We start from the raw sequence: 22,825 nt of genomic DNA on the forward strand, positions 1-22,825 counted from the left end.
CTGACTATAAACTAGTGTGTTAGGGCTCGATTATAAACTAGTGTGTTAGGAACTGACTATAAACTAGTGTGTTAGGAACTGACTATAAACTAGTGTGTTAGGGCTCGATTATAAACTAGTGTATTAGGAACTGACTATAAACTAGTGTGTTAGGAACTGACTATAAACTAGTGTGTTAGGAACTGACTATAAACTAGTGTATTAGGAACTGACTATAAACTAGTGTGTTAGGAACTGATTATAAACTAGTGTGTTAGGAACTGACTATAAACTAGTGTGTTAGGAACTGACTATAAACTAGTGTGTTAGGAACTGATTATAAACTAGTGTGTTAGGAACTGACTATAAACTAGTATGTTAGGAACTGACTATAAACTAGTGTGTTAGGAACTGACTATAAACTAGTATGTTAGGGCTCAATTATAAACTAGTGTGTTAGGAACTGACTATAAACTAGTGTGTTAGGGCTCGATTATAAACTAGTGTGTTAGGAACTGACTATAAACTAGTGTGTTAGGAACTGACTATAAACTAGTGTGTTAGGGCTCGATTATAAACTAGTGTGTTAGGAACTGACTATAAACTAGTGTGTTAGGAACTGACTATAAACTAGTGTGTTAGGAACTGACTATAAACTAGTGTGTTAGGGCTCGATTATAAACTAGTGTGTTAGGAACTGACTATAAACTAGTGTGTTAGGAACTGACTATAAACTAGTGTGTTAGGGCTCGATTATAAACTAGTGTGTTAGGAACTGACTATAAACTAGTGTATTAGGGCCCGACTATAAACTAGTGTGTTAGGAACTGACTATAAACTAGTGTGTTAGGAACTGACTATAAACTAGTGTGTTAGGGCCTGACTATAAACTAGTGTGTTAGGAACTGACTCTAAACTAGTATGTTAGGAACTGACTATAAACTAGTATGTTAGGGCCTGACTATAAACTAGTGTGTTAGGGCCCGACTATAAACCTCTATAAATTCTCCTCTACAGGACGGCACCTTTCAGTATTTTATAAGCCATAGAAACCGTATCTGATTACAGGATAGAAGGCTAAGGTATAAACAGGTACATTTATTGAAGTCTAGCACATAACATGGTCTACAATGTAATTAATATTAGTAAAGATAAAGAGGACACTGTTTATAAATCCAATACATGACAGCCATTTCTTTATGTTAGACACCTGCTTGCTCTTTCATTCCTGAGGTCATACTTAATGTCAACATTAACTTCAGAGTCCTTTTATGTTCCCAAAGATCCCTGGCCTTTCTTTAAATTAGTCTGTGTTCACATGGCGTACGGAAAGTGTCTCTACCCAGAGAACGACTCTTGTCCCGATTCCCAGTCAAGGCTTCTAGCTTTCTGTTCTGAGACATCAACTTTAATCTCACCTTCTCTATCTTTTCTTGCTCTTCCTCCTTCTAAACTAAGCCCAGAGGACACTCACTGAGCAGAATCCCAAGTGTACCCAGCAGGCTGATTAAAAATACCTGTGTCTTACCGGCCACACGAAACTACTTTAAAAACATAATAGTGAAAAACTATGTCTTGGTTAAAAAAAAAAATCAAACTCTAATATAATTCAATATATTTAAGTATAAAATATTTAAGGAATAACATGAAATAAAACCAAAAGAGCTGGGGGCAGGGGGATGGCCAGAATGAAAACAGAAAAGGATTACTAACTTAAAATATATACATATCAAAGCAAGCAAAACACATCTCGGTCCTTCCAGTAAACCTGAAAAGTCATGGCCTGCCCGTGCCCATCTGGATGTTGCTGCTGGCCAGCTGGCAAGGGCATTTCCGCAGCTCTGCGGCAGCCAGCAGGGAGGAGGGCTGTGGCCGGAGGACAGACCACATGACGGCCATGTGCTCCGAGTTAAAAGCCCGGCCCAGCCTCTCGGTATGCAAGACCTACTTAATTTTGGCACACTGAGCCACAATTCTGGCCTAGAAGGAAAAAAAGCGGTAGGAAGTGTTTGGACGCGGCAGCCAATGGCTGTCACAGTCGTGGAGAGCAGGGCAGAGATCCTGCAAGTGGACACAGAGCCATTGAGGTCTTGGAGCTTGGGAGCATTAAAGAGGAGGCTGGACCGTTTAACGGCAGCATTCAAAGTCACTAAAGAGCAAGAAAAGGAGGTCAGAGATAAGTACGGCCAATTTTTTTTCCTATTGTATAAATCTGGAATACTCAGAGAAAACTACAAAAACATTCTAAATAAGTCATCAAGGAAAATCGTAGAAAAGTCCTCATGTTCCCACATTCTGAAAGGTTTATCAAAACAAATGAGGGCCGACAATCACAGACAAGTACAAAGCTCTCCTGAACATCAGACTAGGTCTACGGCCTGGGAACGGGGCTCAGCAGCAGAACACTTGCCTAGCACGCCTTGAGGCCCAGGTTCAAAGCCTAGCACTGCAACAAACTGTTTGTTTGCTTGTTTGTTTGTTTTGAGGCAGCATCTCACCAAGTAGCCCGGGCTGGCTCCAAACTCAGTGTCCCACCAGCAAACGCACTATCTGTTTACTAAGTTATTCTGGCCTGATCCTGCAGTTTGTGAGTCTATCTCTCTAGCCCTGACGCTGGCTCTGAACTGCCTAGACTAGTTCCTTACTCCAGCGCCCCATGGCCCCTCAGAGCTCGCGCTTCAAGAGGGAACTGTGAGCTGGGTGTGCTGGCATGTGTCTGGGAGAGAGGCAGGAGGATCAGCAGCTACACACTGAGCTCTAGGCCAGCCTGGGTCACTAAGAGCCTGTCTCAGAAAATCAAGAAGAGGCCGGGTAGTGGTGGCGCACGCCTTTAATCCCAAGCACTCCAGAGGCAGAGGAGAATCTGTGAGTTTGAGACCAGCCTGGTCTACAGAGTAAGTTCCAGGACAGCCAGAGCTACACAGAGAAACATGATCTCAAACAAAGAAAAGAAAGGAAGAGAGGGAGAAGGGAGGGAGTCAGGTGAGCCTCCTCCTAGGCCTTCCCACGTTCAACAGCAACTGTCTGTCTCCTGACCTTTAAGTTCTCTAAAGGCTGAGACTAGGACTCTTATGGCAGATACTGAGTAATGACTATATACAAATATATTTTAAATTGTACTTCATTGCTTCCTTTTGTGTATGGATGTGCATTTATGTGTGGCTGTGCATGCCAAGCACACACGCGGGGGTCAGAGAACAACCGGTAAGAGTTGGTTTTCTCGTTCTACCATGTCAGTTCTGGGAATGGAATTTAGACTGTCAAGCCTGGTGGTAGGTACCGCGACCCTGTGAGCCATCTTGCTGGCCCCACTAGCTATACATGGCTGCCTGTGGCATTTATATCCTTCAAATCATCAAAGAGCGAAAGGAATGTAAGCACATACAGATTTAGGGGTCACTGGAAACTATCTACTGTTACTGATACTCTGATGAGTAACAATTCTGTATGTCAGTGACTCACATCTTCCTTAGAAAGCGACACATGTGGCAGTTCTTGTTTGTAAAGAGATTTACTTTCGCTACTCAGCAAATTATTTTGCATGGATTTGCAAGTCGAGATATTTGTTCCTCAAAACAAAGAGGCACCCCCATCTTCAGAGGAAAGCCTTTGAAAAGCCATTTCTGCCCTCCCACACTGACATCCAAGACTGCCCAATAACGAGAAAAACAAACGGCATTGAGACACTGAGCTCACTCATTCACAGTGGGGAGGGCGGATGCCAGTGCCTCCCTTTGGGGTTGGAGTCAAAAGAAAATCAAAAGCAGTTACGTGGGCCCTCTCCTGTGCAGGCTACAGGAAGACCCCAGCTCTGTCTCAAAGGAAATAAGATTGTCCTTGGTTTTCCGAGAAGGAAAATAAGAAAACAGTTCTGATATGTGAACATGTTCATGCAAGGGGGTACATATCTATACATGTGTGCAAACATGTTCGTGCAAGGGGTACATATATACATGTATGCAAACATGTTCCCGCATGGGGGTGCATATATACATGTATGCAAACATGTTCCCGCATGGGGTACATATCTATACATGTGTGCAAACATGTTCATGTAAGGGGGTACATATATATATACATGTGTGCAAACATGTTCGCGCATGGGGGTGCATATATATATGCATGCATGCAAACATGTTCGTGCAAGGGGTACATATATACATGTATGCAAACATGTTCGCGCATGGGGTACATATCTATACATGTGTGCAAATATGTTCATGTAAGGGGGTACATATATATATACATGTGTGCAAACATGTTCGTGCATGGGGGTACATACACGTGTGTGAACATGTTCATGTATGGGGGTGCATATATAGACATGTGAACACGTCCACAGAGGCCAGAGCTCAATCTCCCGTTCCTCCCTTAGAAGCCATCCCCTTCCTGAGATGGTCTCTCCCTCGGAGCACACAGATTAGGGGTCTGCCTGTCTATACCCAGAAACACTGGGCAGACACTAGCCCAATACCATACCCAGCTCTGTTAGATGGGTTCTGGGGTTCCACCTCAGCTCTTCGCTAAGCCATTTTCTCGGCTTCTGATTGGTTTTATTGCGAAATTTTAAGTGAGATTTCTTTTCAGACTCAAACTTTTCATCCTCCAGAGAAGGGTGAGCGGCATACCTGTGCTCCATAGACACGTTGCATGGCCTGCAGCAGCTGGTTGGTGTAGTCTGTGAGGGTGCCAGCATCTTCTTCAAATACACTCAGCAAGGAGCGCGTCTGCAGGCAGAGAAGAAGGGGTTAACTTTACTCTCAGCAACAGCTAGGAAGGAGGGAGGGACCCCTTGAGCACAGGACAGTATCTGTCTGGTGAACTCTGCTCTCGTCCTTCCCACAACAGAGCAGGAACAAGCAGACAACACCTGCTCAGGACCAGGAGAGCGAGCCCATTCCCACAGGCTGGGCTTGCAGCTCAGTGGAGAGTACCCGCTCCACCCAAGGCCCTGGCTCTCACTCAACACCGCAGGAAACCACGAAGGACAGTTGTCTGTGCTGACCTCAGCGCCTACCCATGCCCAAGTCCACTCAGCAACCAGTGTCGGAAAGGACAGCCTCTCTTTCCAGTCCACACAGGGAACATGAGTCCCACAGCACCGGGCTGGTCAGCCAACACAGCCACCTCAATACTCAGTCTCCATCAGCTGCTCGGGTGTCTGCAGCCCAGGGTACCCTGCAGACTGCCACTGTTTCCTCTTAAGATAGCACGCGGTCAGATTCTGTGGGGTGGGGAAGGGGGGAGGGTAGTAGAACTTTTTAAACTCATGGCCAGGTATCGCAAATGTCCTGGCCCAGTGGTAAAAGCTCTTGGCGTACAACTCAAGTGGCAACCATTATGCTGGCCCCTTCTCTCAGGAAGAGCCCAGTCCTGAGGGCAGCAGTGCTTAGAGGGTAGTTCCTGCCACACTCACACAGTGACACACTAGAGGGTAGTTCCTGCCACACTCACACACAGTGCGTGGACACTAGAGGGTAGTTCCTGCCACACTCACACAGTGACACACTAGAGGGTAGTTCCTGCCACACTCACACAGTGACACACTAGAGGGTAGTTCCTGCCACACTCACACAGTGACACACTAGAGGGTAGTTCCTGCCACACTCACACAGTGTTGACACACTAGAGGGTAGTTCCTGCCACACTCACACAGTGTGTGACACACTAGAGGGTAGTTCCTGCCACACTCACACAGTGTTGACACACTAGAGGGTAGTTCCTGCCACACTCACACACAGTGCGTGGACACTAGAGGGTAGTTCCTGCCACACTCACACACAGTGCGTGGACACTAGAGGGTAGTTCCTGCCACACTCACACAGTGACACACTAGAGGGTAGTTCCTGCCACACTCACACAGTGTGTGACACACTAGAGGGTAGTTCCTGCCACACTCACACAGTGTGTGACACACTAGAGGGTAGTTCCTGCCACACTCACACAGTGTGTGACACACTAGAGGGTAGTTCCTGCCACACTCACACAGTGTGTGACACACTAGAGGGTAGTTCCTGCCACACTCACACAGTGTGTGACACACTAGAGGGTAGTTCCTGCCACACTCACACAGTGACACACTAGAGGGTAGTTCCTGCCACACTCACAGTGTGTGACACACTAGAGGGTAGTTCCTGCCACACTCACACAGTGACACACTAGAGGGTAGTTCCTGCCACACTCACACAGTGACACACTAGAGGGTAGTTCCTGCCACACTCACACACAGTGTGTGACACACTAGAGGGTAGTTCCTGCCACACTCACAGTGTGTGACACACTAGAGGGTAGTTCCTGCCACACTCACACAGTGTGTGACACACTAGAGGGTAGTTCCTGCCACACTCACACAGTGTGTGACACACCCTGAGCACTAGTGAAATCTTTACATGCTGGGTGGTGTGTGAACAGACTTATGGCATCATGTAACAGAGATCTATTCACATATGTGAATTTGCAACAGTGGTCAACAGCCAACGAGACGAAGCAGGAACAGGAAGCCAACAGTGAGGTCACAGACATAGCACTTTGCAAACCATTAATGCTCATCACTTTCTTGCAACTGAATTTCAATTTCTTCTTTTTCTAAGCTATCTAAGCTAAAATAAGGTCAGAAGTGGTCTATGTGGCCACTATGTTCTGCCACTCCTGGGTCTCCCTGCTCCTAGGTCACCACCTACTGGGACCAGAGCTCCCTGGACCCAGACACTCTGAGAGCCTAGAGTAAGGACCTGGCTTTGGGATCTTCGCTTCTCCCCACCAGGCCTACTCTTGACTTTGCTCACAAGCTGGGGGCTTATCCTTCTTTGCCCTGGGTCTTCCCAGTCAAACGTAGAGTGAAGGGATCACAGGCAATGAACCGTGAAACATAAGACAGTTTTGTACACAGTTCTCCATGAGGACGGGTGCTCAACGGCAGACCGCTCATGCCAGAAGAGTTCCGCAAACTTCCTAAAATTCAGACCCAGAGCAGGAGATGCACCGATCCCAGGTATAAACAAAGACGGCGTCAAGTGACACGCAGCTAAATAGAACATACGCACAGATTTTCTTTACCATTCTATTCTGTGTAAATAAGCATCACTGCTATGACCCCCCAGACGTCAGAATCCAGACGAATGACCATCAGAAGGAAAAATGGCAGCTCCTGAAAGTGTCCTGTTTGGTTATTAAAATGGTGACCTGCACTCAGCAATCATGGCATTTCCCTCCCTGCTCTCAGACTGAGTGTGCTGAAACCCCAGCCAGAGGACTGTGGGGACGAAAGTGACGTCAAGGTCAGTGGGGGCTGAGCCTGCTGGGGAGTCTCGAGGACCAGGACGCTGTGATGTGTGGGGTGCTCACAGCTGGTGCTCAGAGCTTTAAAAGGTGGCTTCATCTGAATGCTATGGCCGTGTGCATATCTAAGGGTGCCTTCCAACAGTACAGTTGCCTGTGTGTTCATATCTAAGGGTGCCTTCCAACAGTGCGGTTGCCTGTGTGTTCATATCTAAGGGTGCCTTCCAACAGTACAGTTGCCTGTGTGTTCATATCTAAGGGTGCCTTCCAACAGTACAGTTGCTGTGTGTTCATATCTAAGGGTGCCTTCCAACAGTGCCGTTGCCGTGCGCATATCTAAGGGTGCCTCCCAACAGTACAGTTGCCGTGTGTTCATATCTAAGGGTGCCATCCAACAGTACAGTTGCCTGTGTGTTCATATCTAAGGGTGCCATCCAACAGTGTGGTTGATGTGTGTTCATATCTAAGGGTGCCATCCAACAGTACAGTTGCCTGTGTGTTCATATCTAAGGGTGCCTCCCAACAGTACAGTTGCTGTGTGTTCATATCTAAGGGTGCCTTCCAACAGTGCGGTTGCCGTGTGTTCATATCTAAGGGTGCCTTCCAACAGTACAGTTGCTGTGTGTTCATATCTAAGGGTGCCTCCCAACAGTACAGTTGCCGTGCGCATATCTAAGGGTGCCTCCCAACAGTACAGTTGCCGTGTGTTCATATCTAAGGGTGCCATCCAACAGTGTGGTTGATGTGTGTTCATATCTAAGGGTGCCTTCCAACAGTACAGTTGCCTGTGTGTTCATATCTAAGGGTGCCTTCCAACAGTGCGGTTGCCTGTGTGTGTTCATATCTAAGGGTGCCATCCAACAGTGCGGTTGCCTGTGTGTTCATATCTAAGGGTGCCTTCCAACAGTGTGGTTGCCTGTGTGTTCATATCTAAGGGTGCCTTCCAACAGTGCGGTTGATGTGTGTTCATATCTAAGGGTGCCTTCCAACAGTGCGGTTGCCTGTGTGTTCATATCTAAGGGTGCCTCCCAACAGTGCGGTTGCCTGTGTGTTCATATCTAAGGGTGCCTTCCAACAGTACAGTTGCCGTGTGTTCATATCTAAGGGTGCCTTCCAACAGTGCGGTTGATGTGTGTTCATATCTAAGGGTGCCATCCAACAGTGCGGTTGCCTGTGTGTTCATATCTAAAGGTGCCTTCCAACAGTGCGGTTGATGTGTGTTCATATCTAAGGGTGCCTTCCAACAGTACAGTTGCCGTGTGTTCATATCTAAGGGTGCCTTCCAACAGTGCGGTTGATGTGTGTTCATATCTAAGGGTGCCTTCCAACAGTGTGGTTGATGTGTGTTCATATCTAAGGGTGCCTTCCAACAGTGCGGTTGCCTGTGTGTTCATATCTAAAGGTGCCTCCCAACAGTACAGTTGCCTGTGTGTTCATATCTAAGGGTGCCTTCCAACAGTGCGGTTGATGTGTGTTCATATCTAAGGGTGCCTTCCAACAGTGTGGTTGATGTGTGTTCATATCTAAGGGTGCCTTCCAACAGTGCGGTTGCCTGTGTGTTCATATCTAAAGGTGCCTCCCAACAGTACAGTTGCCTGTGTGTTCATATCTAAGGGTGCCTTCCAACAGTGCGGTTGCCTGTGTGTTCATATCTAAGGGTGCCTTCCAACAGTGCGGTTGCCGTGCGCATATCTAAGGGTGCCTTCCAACAGTGTGGTTGATGTGTGTTCATATCTAAGGGTGCCTTCCAACAGTGCGGTTGCCTGTGTGTTCATATCTAAAGGTGCCTCCAACAGTACAGTTGCTGTGTGTTCATATCTAAGGGTGCCTTCCAACAGTGCGGTTGCCTGTGTGTTCATGATCCAATGCTGCAGGGTCCCACAGAGCCTACAAAGATCCAAACACCTTCTTACTATAAACGGCATGCCTGGGGACACAAGAAGTAATACAACTGGATTATGGAGATTTTAATTTTTAAAATTATTACTTGTTCATTTAGCTGAACCCTAACGTTTTCTCGTTCTACTCTAAGGAACAACATAAAGATGAGCGATGGCTAGAAGAGGAGGATCCACCACCGTCTCCTACAAAGTCAGCAGGAAGAACTCCAGGGGAACTCCTTGGATCAGACTCTGACAGGCACGGGACATTTGACACTAACGCAACAGCTTCATAACCAGATACCGCGGTCACATTACGCTTGCTTTCCAGGAGCTGAAGCTGGGGCTCAGGGCTCAGGGCTCAGGGTGTTCCATCTCTGTTCTAGGTTCCTTATACGTCACACTTAAACACTGAGGGAAGACAGGGCAGGAGCTCCAGCAGAAACCACGGAGGAACACTTACTGCTCACTCGGGCTCCTGCTACAGAGCTTCCCCACCCATGCGCTGGACCCGCCCACATTAATTAATAGTCAAGACCAACCTGAAGAACAATTAGCTGACTCTTGCTGTGTCACACTGACAACTAAAGTAACTATGATGACCTTCCAAAGCTGGTCCGGCTGAGACATAAATCGGGTCCACTGCAAGGACCGTGCCGCCAGCAGCATCAAGAGTCTCATCACTGGGTGTGCTCTGTGGGGACAGCCCAAGACACAGGAGGACTGGAGCTGGATTCTCTTTGACTACCTCTCTTTCCTTGTGTGTTTTGTATAGCCTTAGCTGTCCTGGAACTCACTCTGTAGACCAGGGTGGCCTCGAACTCACAGAGATCCGCCTGCCTCTGCCTCCCGGGAGCTGGGATTAAAGGCGTGCGCCACCGTGGCCCAGCTGGATCATCCCACTTTCTATCCCTCACCTCCAGGAACTGTCAGAGAACTGCATCATGGCCCTGCCTTGTTTTAACCATCTGGGCACTGGACTCAAGCGGACAGTGATCACGCCCGGTAAAGAACTCCCAGTTCCCAAGGGACCGCTCTGCTACACACAACAGCAGCATCTGTGCATGGGCAGAGAGAGGAATGCCTTGACACACAGAATGGATGTGTCAGGAAAGGCACGCCAGATGCTCAAAGTCTCACACACGGGTGCAACAGGGGTGTGCACTGTGTGCAGACAGTAACGCCACTCAGCTAGGGAGCCACCGTGGTACACGGTCACGCTTGACATATGCTGTTTACTCTTCAGAGCAGCTCAGCTGAGGAGCTGTTTTCATTCTCGGATTATGCGCACGCACACCAAGGCTCAGAGGCTGAATAAAAGCCCCGGTAAGTGGCAGGCTCAGGGTCTGACTCCATCCTTTCTACTAGCCTACATTCTAGGGGAATGTCTGCAGCCAGACAAGCAAGACCAAGCACTCTGTGGGCCTGGCCTCAGCTCCACAGCATTCCTTTACCTTAGAGTAAACATCCGGGTGTTACCTAACCAAACAGCCCTGACATTCTCAATAGCACACAATTGTGTAAGCGCCCAATTTCAAAGCGCCCATACTTTGTTTCTTTAAAATGTAAGTTAAACAACGATGTTTATCCCCCTAATTTGGTGTAGGGAGAGAAACATCTTAACAGAACCACGACGAATGGAAAAATGTGCTGTTCGCAGAGCTACGGGACAAACTCCCTCTACAAAGGAGCCACACAAAACCGGGCGTGTTTGGAAGCATCTCACTGAGATAAAGAATGCTCTGATTGCTGAGGAGGACTGCGCCCAGCTGGGCCACGGCACGACCTCAGAACCAAGTCTTTCATCTCTGTTTCCGCTATGCCTACTGCCAAAGAAACACAGCTCAACCCATAACACCAAGGATGAAGTAGTACTTCATCCCACCTCACTGGGAAATCGTGTCACATACAACATGGCAGAGTAAGATCCTAAAGAAGGGTGCAGGGAGTGCTGCTGGGGCTCCGGGCTGTGCCTCTGTCCCTATCTATTACAGCAGGACTCACACTGTCCCGGAACAGCCGCTTATCTGCCCCAGGAACAGACCATAGCCAGTCAAGGGCAGATAGGCCTATCTAGTTGATGGTCATGTTTCCAGCAGCTACCAGAGCCTGGCCAGCAGGGCAAAGGCTCACAGACAGGGATGGGGATGCGTCTCTTCACGCTCCAAATACTCACGCACCAGTGATCAGCAGAAAGAATACATACACCAATACTAGTTTTGCAATACAGCGTGCTTTGCACGCTGAGGAACAGGAATCAAACCGTCATATCCAAGACCCATCAACTTCTATGCAGTGCTTGGGGCAATTAGGGTTCAAATACAAAAGCTTCCTATTCACTATGTCCTGTGTAACCAGGTTACCCAAGCAACCTCCTAACTCTTCCGCCTCCACCAAGAAGAAACAAACAGCTCATGGGATCTCAGTATCTTTTTCCTCTCCTTGTGAATCAATATTTTGCACCATAGAAAGCCAGGTGCTAGGGAACAGGGCTAACTTAAACAGTCCCCCAGGCTGGCACGCTAAGGCCCGGCTCACTCCCCTGCACCACATAAACAAAACCCTTTACTCCTGCTGCTTGCACTTCTTTAGGGTACACATTTGGTTTCTCTGCCCCTCCTCCATCTTACTAAGTGATCTCGAGACTGCTGGAAAGTCTGAGTGCATGAATAAAAAGCATGTAGTACCGGGCATGTGCCATGTACGATCCAGACCAGGCATGTTCGGCCCATAACCCAAGAGAGACATGAATGCAACTCAATGCAGAATTACAAGCATTCTTAATCAGATTTCTGCAATTTTTTCTTTTTGCAACTCTCCAGTGTAAACTTTGGAGATGATAATAGAGCCCACAGAAGCCAAGAGGTTGGACAATCCTGAATTCTAGGCATTTGCTCTTGTTTAATTCTTTCACATAAAAAGAAAGAAATGGTTTCAGTGCTCCTCAATTCCACGCCTCTGGGTCTCCTGGGAGGAGAGCTGCCATCCTGCACACACTACACAGAAACCAGTGGCAGCTAAGCTCTGAGGACTGTGAAAGACGCCTAAAGCTAGCTTCTCTCCCATACAGCAGCCACACTCAGAAGCCCAGAGAGGAGAGAACCAGTCTCAACAGCGATGACAGATTCCAACAGGTGGCTCAACATGTAAGGGCACTTGTCACCAAGTCTAACGACCTGCAATCAATCCTTGGAACCCACGTCGTGGAAGGAGAGCAGCGATTTCCACAAACTGTACTCTGACCTCCACGTACACATGCCCACAGCCACACACATCTATAGGAAGGATCAGGAAATGTCGCAGAAGAGGGGGGTGGAGAGAATGAGGGGCAGTGTTGTGGAATGCTTCTTCTGGACACACTCGGCCCTCCAGCTCATGAACTCATAGCAATGTGGTCACCTCCACAAGATAACGCCAGCCAACATCCCAGCATCAAATGGAGGCACCCAGAGGCCCCACCCTCAGCTGAGAAGCTGGCTGCTGATGGCTTCTGGGAGGGACAGTCAGTTTTCTTTGGGGGTGTGGCTGCTGGGAGGTCACCCTGGTTCCACTGGATGGCCAGACACACCCATGCATATGAGGAAAGCAGTCATTAGATTTTGTGTGTTATGGCGGGGCGGGGGGGAGGACAGGAAAATGGGTGGGAAACAGGCTGGAGGGGGTGTCTGGAGAAAGGGGAGGGGGGAAGGAGGGGATATGATAAAGATACACTGTGTAAATACGTGAAATTATTAAGGAATAAAAAAATATTCCTTAGAAGAAAGACAACAAAACAAGTGTCCAAATTAAATAAGAACTTTATAACTTTGCAGGGAAGCCAACTATCTAATAAGCCTTTACTAAAGAAAAAAGTGTTTAAAAAAATTAAGAAGAATGCCAGATAAGAATGACAATGTGTCTAAACATTGTGCCCCCCCCCAGCTCAAAGTTGTAGATCACGTAGATAGGATATAATTTTAAACTGCTCCACCACCTTCAAGACCATCGGCTCCACGTCCCTTGTCTCCTGTAGTTTCTGCAGATGAGAATATTGAGCCAGAACTGCAACCCAGGTCTCCAGACTCGTTGCCGGTGTCTTTCTGTGTCTCCCGAAACCGAGTACATCCTTTATGCCACTCAGAAACAGAACACACCCACTCGTGTGATGCCCTGGAACGCTACCCCGGGTTACGTCCACAAGGACAGCCTGGCTCAACCATCGCCACGGCTGGCTAGGAAAGCAGTCTATGGTTGACCTTCAGCGTCCCCGAATACACAAAGCGAATGGAGATCTCTGTTCCTAACCATGATGATCATGACTTCCACCTGCTCAAGTTCAGATTCTTAAAGCAGGTGGGGAAGACTGAAATGCCTCTCCCACCACAGGCTGTGGTCCAAACCAAACACCTGACAGCCGGCGCTGTACAAAGAGGCCGCCAAAAGTTAGCACAATAGATGCCAATCTATAAAAAGCAAACAACAACAACAACAAAACCCAAACAAATCAATAAAAAAAAATTCGACTGGGCATGAGAGCGCCCACCTGTAATCTCAGCTCTCAAGATGGCAGTTCAAGGCTAGCCTGGTCTACAAAGCAAGTTTCAGGCCAGCTACGGACGGCTACTTAGTAAGACCTTGTATCAAAAACCAAGTACTGGGAGTAATAATCACAGCTTACTTACAAATCCTGCCTGAGGACAATTACAAAGAAACGAGCTCAGGACACAGGTGCACACTGCCCTTTATTTCCCCTACAAAGTAGAGGGGCAGAAACGCAGGTGAGTCCGTCAGAACTCCATCTGGGAAGCGCAATTAACTCAGGAGGAAAAAAGGAAGGAGACCAGAAGGAGGGGAGAAACTGTAAAAGAACAGTTTAATCCTTTCTAACATTTTAGGGACAGAGATGCCAGGGGATAAACGTATTTAGTTAACTAAGCTAGGGATGCTGTATCAGAAAAGCTAGGGAGAGGGCAGGAGGTTAAGGGAACAGTAGCTCCCTGGAGAAAGGCGTGCTGAATTCTGAACCAACGACACTCTGCTCTGCCTGCCGGTTTTCACTCTCCAGCTCAAACGACTTGATTTACATCTCCATGATGCTAACGAAGTCTCCCCCGGACACACACACACACGCACACACCACCAACAACCCGTGGCTCAAATGAGGCCAAAGTTAATTTTCTCTTCACCACTAGAAAAAAGTGCCAAAGGGAGGCCTGGGTCGACGGTTCCAGGCTTTCTCTGCTTCCCATTCCGGCCCCTGCATTCATCAGTTCTCTTGGAATCGGTGGTACCAGCAGTGACTTTGCGCACAGCGCTGGCATCTTCTCCTGCACCAGACTCTTTAAAAACTTTCCCGTTCTAACCCCCGCGAGGCGGACAGCGAGGCCCCCGACCTTCCCGGCGGTACCTGGGGGCTGTCCTGCAGCGCCTCCTCCAGCAGGAGCTTGTCCACGGCGGGCATGGCTCGGCGGCGGCGGAGCGCGGGACTCGAGGCCGGGGACGCGGGACGCTCCGGGGACTGGCAGCTCAGCTCCCCGCCCGCGCCTGCCCTGAGCCCGGCGGCCCGCCCCTCGGCCCGGCCCCCCGCCGCAGGGATCAACAGGAAGTGTGGCGAGCGAGACGAGACACCGGAAGTGTGGCGACCTGGCTTCCGCGCTTTTAGTCCTCCGGGCTAACGGGGCGGGGCTGGGGAGTTCCGCCTCGAGGTCGTCCTCCCCTGTCCCAGCGGTTCCAGCTCGGGGTGGGACGATAAACTTAATCTTTGTTCTTGCGGTTGCACTGAGTGCTTTTTCTGTGTGGGAGGAGATAAGGGTGAACAGATTTTGCGGCTGTTTTCTGGTCTCTCTCTCTCTTTCTTTTTCTTTTTGAGTCAAGCTCTTCTGCATCCCAGGCTATCTTCTAACTCCCTGTGTACCTGATGGTTCTGAATTTCTCATCCTCCTGCCTCGCGCTCCCGAGAGTGATGGATTAGCAGGCATGCACCACCAAACCTGACTTATGTGCAGTGCTGGGATCCAACCGAGGACTTCGTTCATGCTAGGCAAGCCCTCTACCAAAGTAGCCACATCCCCAGCCTCAGCGTCTTCTTACTTATTTTTCATTTTGGGGCGGAGGAGGGAGTTGGGTTAAACTGGAGAGGTGGCTCAGCAGTTATTGGTTATTGCAGAAGACCTAAGTTCGATTCTCAGCACCGAGGCCGTGGCTCACAAGTGTTTGTAACTCCAGCTCTCTTTGGTCTCCTTGGGCACTGCTCTCACGTGCACATATTCCCTGCATACACACAATTTAAAGTGAAACAAAACAAAATATTAATATATTTAGTGTGTGGAGCCTAAAAGACAATTTGTGAGAGAGTTTTCTCCTTCCAACCATGTAGGTTCTGGTAATTAAACTCAGGCCTCAGGTTTGAAGGGAAGTGCCATTATCACGGAGCCATTTTGCCAACCTCTAGCCTCTTTTTTAAAATACCAAACAGCTCAGAGCACAAACGTGTGTGTGTGAGAGAGAGAGAGAGAGAAACAGACAGACAGACAGAGAGAGACAGAGAGACAGAGAGAATCATCTATGTCATCTGTGTTATTTAGATCAGTGCTGACTGATTTGGGCCATATAATTAGGTTTAATCCTCTTGGTTCACTATGGTTTGTCATTTTGGAGGATTTCATAATGAAATTTTCAGGATTGGAAGGGGTAGATAATTTAGTTCTGTGAAGTCATTTAAAAGTGAGAAGAACACCAGCAATGAAATAGTTGAGTTATGACCATACAATGCAGACTGGAGGAAGAAGAAAGAGAAAGTCGTGTAGAAGATCCAAAGGGGAATTAGGCATATATTAATGACAAGAGTTTCAGTTGACTGACAATGAGATGTCACCAAAATCAACAGGAAGAGTACAACCCTGCACAAATTCCACATCTTGCGGTAACCACCTGAACTCAATGTTGACTGTGACATCGGTAAAATCAGGAATCACCAGGAAAGGGTCATTTAGATTAGGTTAGGTCTGGCTGTCTGCGAGGGATTATTTTAAATTACTTGAGGTGGGAAGGTGTACCCTGAAAGTGGATGGCACTGTTCCCTGGGCGTGAGTCCTGGATTACATAAGAGAGAAACAAACTCCAGCATTCCCTTACTTCTGCTTCCTGCCTGAAGTGGCAGTATAGCCGGCTCCTGCCAGAAGACGCCATGTGGCCAGCTCCTGTCTGAAGATATCCAGCTCCTCCTGAAGATATTGTGTAGCCAGCTCCTCCTGAAGATACTGTGTATCCAGCTCCTCCTGAAGATACTGTGTATCCAGCTCCTCCTGAAGATACCGTGTATCCAGCTCCTCCTGAAGATACCGTGTATCCAGCTCCTCCTGAAGATACTGTGTATCCAGCTCCTCCTGAAGATACTGTGTATCCAGCTCCTCCTGAAGATACTGTGTATCCAGCTCCTCCTGAAGATACTGTGTAGCCAGCTCCTCCTGAAGATACTGTGTAGCCAGCTCCTCCTGAAGATACTGTGTAGCCAGCTCCTCCTGAAGATACTGTGTATCCAGCTCCTCCTGAAGATACTGTGTATCCAGCTCCTCCTGAAGATACTGTGTATCCAGCTCCTCCTGAAGATACTGTGTAGCCAGCTCCTCCTGAAGATGCTGTGTAGCCAGCTCCTCCTGAAGATACTGTGTAGCCAGCTCCTCCTGAAGATACTGTGTAGCCAGCTCCTCCTGAAGATGCTGTGTAGCCAGCTCCTCCTGAAGATACTGCGTAGCCAGCTCCTCCTGAAGATGCTGTGTAGCCAGCTCCTCCTGAAGATACTGTGTAGCCAGCTCCTCCTGAAGATGCTGTGTAGCCAGCTCCTCCTGAAGATACTGTGTATCCAGCTCCTCCTGAAGATACTGTGTATCCAGCTCCTCCTGAAGATACTGTGTATCCAGCTCCTCCTGAAGATACTGTGTAGCCAGCTCCTCCTGAAGATACTGTGTAGCCAGCTCCTCCTGAAGATACTGTGTAGCCAGCTCCTCCTGAAGATGCTGTGTAGCCAGCTCCTCCTGAAGATACTGTGTATCCAGCTCCTCCTGAAGATACTGTGTAGCCAGCTCCTCCTGAAGATACTGTGTATCCAGCTCCTCCTGAAGATACTGCGTATCCAGCTCCTCCTGAAGATGCTGTGTAGCCAGCTCCTCCTGAAGATACTGTGTATCCAGCTCCTCCTGAAGATACTGCGTATCCAGCTCCTTCTGAAGATACTGTGTATCCAGCTCCTCCTGAAGATACTGCGTATCCAGCTCCTCCTGAAGATGCTGTGTAGCCAGCTCCTCCTGAAGATACTGCGTAGCCAGCTCCTCCTGAAGATACTGTGTAGCCAGCTCCTCCTGAAGATACTGCGTAGCCAGCTCCTCCTGAAGATACTGCGTAGCCAGCTCCTCCTGAAGATACTGTGTATCCAGCTCCTCCTGAAGATACTGTGTATCCAGCTCCTCCTGAAGATACTGTGTAGCCAGCTCCTCCTGAAGATACTGTGTAGCCAGCTCCTCCTGAAGATACTGTGTATCCAGCTCCTCCTGAAGATACTGTGTAGCCAGCTCCTCCTGAAGATACTGTGTAGCCAGCTCCTGCAAGCTCCTGCCTCCAGAAATTCCCTGCTGTGAAAACTGTGAGCCAGAACAAAATATGTTCTCCCTTAAGCTGCTTTTGTCAAAATGTTATAACCACAGTACTAACACAACAAAGATACCGCCAGCTTCAGCAAGAAAAATCTGTGTGGGGGCTGGAGAGATGGCTCAGCCATTAAGAGCACTGCCTGCTCTCCCAAAGGTCCTGAGTTCAATTGCCAGCAACCACATGCTGGCTCACAACCATCTGTAATGAGATCTGGTGCCCTCTTCTGGCCTGTAGGCATACATGCAGACAGACTACTGAGAATACTGTATACATAATAAATAAATCTTAAGAAAGAAAGAAAACCTGTGTGGCAGACACCACTGAAAATGAACTCAGTTCTGGCCTGAGCTATTTATGCCTTCTGCCTAGAGTCCCCCTGCCCCCCCATATTACTTGTTTTCTTCTGATGACATCATACCCTATCACGTTTCTTCCTTTTCCTTTATTTTCCTTCCAAGTACTGTTCACTTAAATTTCCCTCACACAGTCTCCAAACTGTCCTGACCCAAACTGCCTTCTTCAAGGCCAGACTGTCATTCTCGCCACCCCTGATCGTACAGACTAGAACAGGAAGCGGGTACACCAGAGGGAAGAGTATACTCCCTTTCATTAGGAAGAGATGTTAATGGAGACAGCGTCCCACAACACCCTCCGAAGGCTCAGACATCTCATGGGGGGAGCAAACCATATTTTTCATATATCATCTTCTAATTAAAGTACCTTTCATTGAACACTAATATTCAAAATTATCTAAAGCACATTCTTACACAGTTTCATTCCTTTTTGGCATTCCCTTGCTATATTATGGGCTAAATAGCCTTAGTGGGAATTCTTGGCACTAAGTGCTGTTCATGACATTGTTTCTGAGGTAAAATGTGTCTCAGATTCAAAATAACTACTTGCAAAAAAACCCTCTAGGAATGTGTTTGTAAATCGGTTAAATCCACTTTATTATTTCATACAACCATTCGTTCATGTAATATTCACTCCTGGGCGTTAAATACTCTCCCTTGTTTTGCTGTCTTGATTCTATAGGAAGAATTTTATGTAAACGTAAAAACTGTCAAGTCTTTCATTAACGTGCATGTGCTCGGGTGACACTGTGGTCACGTGACACGGTTGTGAGGTGGCTTTCATTTTCCAGCTATATCTGGACGGGTGCGAGGTTCCTGACAGCTACGGCAGAGAATGCCTGTGGCTGAGCAGCGAGGACCAACTGATGGGAACTGTCATCTTCCCCTTGCTGAAGGTCAGAATGCAGTGGGGACAGGGAGACATAGAAGGACAGCAGAGAACAACGGGGGCTTCAAAAGGCGAGAGAGAAACTTAGAAACTAGGAAAGCATGGTAGCAGGGGGCGGGGCGGAGCGGGGGGGGGCGGGGCGGGCAGCTCCTTTCCTGTGTTTGTAGTGTGCTTCTCACACTTCTCTTCTGGCAAGTTTAAGGCTGTCCTGAAAACCCACCTCCCTTCTCTTCCCCCTTCCAGTGTGAAGAACGCACCCCAAGCAAAACCAATCTCCCCGTCCCCAATATGCTTCAACAACACTTGGCTAGATAATTCTACAGCGCTGTTTCTATTCTGGTCCCCGCTTTACAGGTAGAGTGAGCAGAACTTTATTTCTTTCTAGAATTGTGGTGCTTCAGACACCACCTGACACCGGGACAGTTACTCCATAACTGCGTATTGAAAATCCGATGCGCGTTGCCATAGCGCCCACGTGGTCAGTGCTCCAGAGTCTTCCGAGAGTTTCCATCAGTCTCTGTTCCCTTGGTAACCACACTGCTGCTCCTTCAGTCACTCACTGCCCTGACTCTAGAAGCCAAAGGCATAAGAGGAAGCACACTGGAGCCCTATACTCAAAAGCACTTGTGTTTGAGAAGGGAAGACTATAACAGATATGAATTGATAAGCCTGTGATAACACGTAGTGGAGGAACCGAGGAGCATGGGCAGTGGACCGGACAGCAAGGGTCCATAAGGTGGCCAGCACTGGGGCTGAGAATTAAATAAACAACAAACAAAACCTGATGGAAAGAGCCTGTGCAAAGGCCCTGGGCTGTGCTTAGCAGCGGGAGGAAAGGCCAGCATGCCTGGAGCAGAGGGGGAGGGGAGAATGGGAGGGGATGGAAGAGAGGCTAAGCCCTAGTCACAGAGAACCTGAGTCCTGGTGAGGACTTTGGATGTTATCCTGTGTGTGACAAGAAAGGTATGAACAGCTGGGTGACAAGGGCTGATTTACATTATTAAAAAAAACTTAAATATATTTATGGTTTATATTTTAAGGCATTTGTGTGTTCTAAAGAAGCTATAGAAATGATCAAAGTCAGAGGTGAGGCCCGGGTCAAGGTCTGGGGTAGTGGAGGGTGTAGGGAGGAGTCACTGCGATCTGTGCAGTGCAAACCTGGCAGAAGAGGGTGAGTGACAGAAACTGGGGTGCCCATGGAAGGACTGGGACAAGCAGGTTGGTGGTGACATCCACTGCTCTGTGGGGTCCTGTGCACCTGAGAAGTCTTTTAGATGACCGGTGCAGGGTGTTGTCTGGATGCTCTGCAGTTTGGCGGAGAAACTGGAAATTAATCAGCATGCAGATGGCTCTTAAAACACAAAGGAAGATGACATTTCTTAGGGGCTCACTGCAGACAAGAAAAGGGAGAGTTTGAAGGACTGAACTCCAAGCAAAAACCCAGACCTACTGAGGTAGGAGGAGCATTGAGAAATGAATATGCCCCTTCTAGAGGCCTTAAAATTAGGGAACTTAAAGACCACCTCCCCCTAAAGGGTTCCTTAAAGAATTAACCCACTGTGTCAAGAGTGACTAGATGGTCAGCAGGGAGTGGCTGTCCTGTGGCCTGCAGAATCGTCACTAGGAGGGTCGACGGTAAACCTGGGAAGAACAGTTCTACCCGAAAGCAGGATGGTTGTGGTCGAAAACAAGGAGGAAAGATCATCATCTTTCCAGAGATTTTCCAGCAAAGGGAAATGATTGCAGGGGAGGTAGAGAGGAAGGGTGGTTTCATTGCCTTGAGCAGGGAGATGTTGCAGACTCTAAGCACACTGTTTAATCTTTATGAGTCCCACTGTGCTGCTCTGAGCGACACGGGAGTGAAAATACCAACCACAGGCTGTTTCCAGGGACCCCTCTCTTGGTGTCCTGTATTAATTGGGACTTTTGTGGCTGCACACGACAGGGAACTAACTCCAATTAGTGTGGAAAGGCGTGAAAGGAGGCTGCATCTCTCAGGTCGTTTGCTTGCTCATGGGAGGAGCTACAGTGTGGGGAGGATTGGAGACGGGGACACTGGAGGAGGAAGTGGCAATGGGGAGGCCAAAGCTGGGGGCATAGACAAGAGTGAAACCCAGTCACGGCCAGGGGATGGCCTTGGATAGAAGCAGGGACAGTGTGTGCCAAGGCATACATGTGACAGTCATTTGGTAGATTAAATAAGAATGAAATTATTTGCCAGCAGTTTTTATTGTCCCGGTAAGATGAGAATCAAGGCCATGAGCTCAATGCAGTGTTGGTGAAGTGTGTGGGATGCGTTCAGGGAGTGGAGAGGGTGGGAAACCGTCATTTGGGGACAGAGGCATGTGAAGTATGAGGACTCATGCCCCAGGGCTGGAGTGGTGGCTCAGTGGTTAAGAATATGATTGTCTATAGTGACACTGTTCATGACAGCCAATAGAGAAACAAGAAGTGACGTCATGGCATCCCTAGACCACGGAACACTATTCGACAGGAACAGGAACAAAGTTTTCACTTCCTACACTGTGCATGAACCTTGACAACATGCTAAGTGGAAGGAGCAAGACATGGAAGTCCACATATTCGACGAAGCCAACCGTATGAAATGCCCGGTCTAGACTAATACTCAGAAACAGAGAACAGAAGCCGCACCAGTGGCCAAGGCTGGAAGATGGCAAGTTCAAGGCCTGCCAGTTGCAGAGTGAGTTTGAGGCCAGCCTAGCTGACTGAGACCCTGTCGCAGAGAGCTACAAGAGAGTTAGCTCAATAGTAAGGGGTTTACCAACACATGTAAGCTCCTAGGTCCCATCTCTCTCTAGAGAAGGGGAAAGCAAGAGATGGAGAGAGAGGATGCTTGGTGCTAGCGGCTCGGGGGAAGAGGGAAGAAGGAGTGATTAACAACAGGTGTGGGGATGCTTTGGGGGTAGTGAGAGTATCTGGGATTAAACATTGGTGATGCTGGTACAATTTGTGAAGTCACTAAAAAAAATCCAAAGGGGCCTGCTTTACAATGCTAAATTTTCAACAGAATTGGGGTGCATGATGTGAAACCCCCAAAGATTCAATAAAGAAGTTTTTTTTTAATGCTGAATGTTGATTGTCTGATGTCAAATCATGCCACAGCCACAGTAACAGCACGGCCCTGGCAGAACAATAGTCCTGTGGACCAATGGAATAAAATAAGGACCCATAAGTTAACCTAGCCACCAAAGTTTTAACACAATATATTCTGGGAAAAAAGGACAGCCTTTTTCATAATGGATGCTGAGTGAACAAGACACGTGAATGCAGCAAAATGAACCTGGGTATGTATCCCTTACCCTGCATAAAACCTAACTCAACACAGGTCCAAGACCTTAACATTAGACCCTAAAACTCTGAGGAAAACACTTGACAATTTTGGCAGAGGCAAGAACATTCTGGAAAGGACTCTCACAGCTCAGAAAAAAACGCAGGAGCTGACAAACAGGATAAATGATAAAACTCCTGTATGACAAAGGAGGACTATCAGCAGGGTGGAGAGAGAGGGCGCAGAAGAGAACACATCTCCAGCCACTACATGTCAAATAGGGGGTTACTCTCTAGACTATTTCAAGGATTTCAAAACTAAACACCAGAAATGACCAAATTAATCCAATCAATCAGTCAATGGGCTGATAAACAGTTCTCAAAAGAAGAAACAGATGGCAAATAAGTATGTGTTTCAATCAGTCTTCTATTGCTGTGAAGAGACACCACGACTACGGCAGCTCTTATAAATACATTTAATTGGGGCTCGTATGGTGATCTTGGTGGACCTGCCATTAGTACACAAATAACTA

At 48.0% G+C, this 22,825-nt stretch overlaps 1 protein-coding gene across 5 annotated transcripts in view; it reads right to left on the reverse strand.

Annotated features, from left to right (window-relative positions):
- Appl2 (adaptor protein, phosphotyrosine interacting with PH domain and leucine zipper 2) overlaps positions 1-14,695 on the reverse strand; it is a 45,455-nt gene extending 30,760 nt beyond the window's left edge. For all 5 annotated transcript variants that reach the window (XM_075954145.1, XM_075954143.1, XM_075954146.1 and 2 more), the window contains exons 1-2: positions 14,524-14,695; positions 4,608-4,706 (exon numbers count right to left, since the gene is read on the reverse strand). In XM_075954145.1, coding sequence (XP_075810260.1) covers positions 4,608-4,706; positions 14,524-14,577 — 153 coding nt within the window. In that variant the 5' untranslated portion in view covers positions 14,578-14,695. The remainder of the gene's footprint in view (positions 1-4,607; positions 4,707-14,523) is intronic.
- Between the last annotated feature and the right edge of the window lie 8,130 nt (positions 14,696-22,825).

The sequence above is a fragment of the Microtus pennsylvanicus genome, chromosome 20 (genome assembly GCF_037038515.1).
Source record: "Microtus pennsylvanicus isolate mMicPen1 chromosome 20, mMicPen1.hap1, whole genome shotgun sequence".
In the NCBI taxonomy this organism is placed as follows: domain Eukaryota; kingdom Metazoa; phylum Chordata; class Mammalia; order Rodentia; family Cricetidae; genus Microtus; species Microtus pennsylvanicus.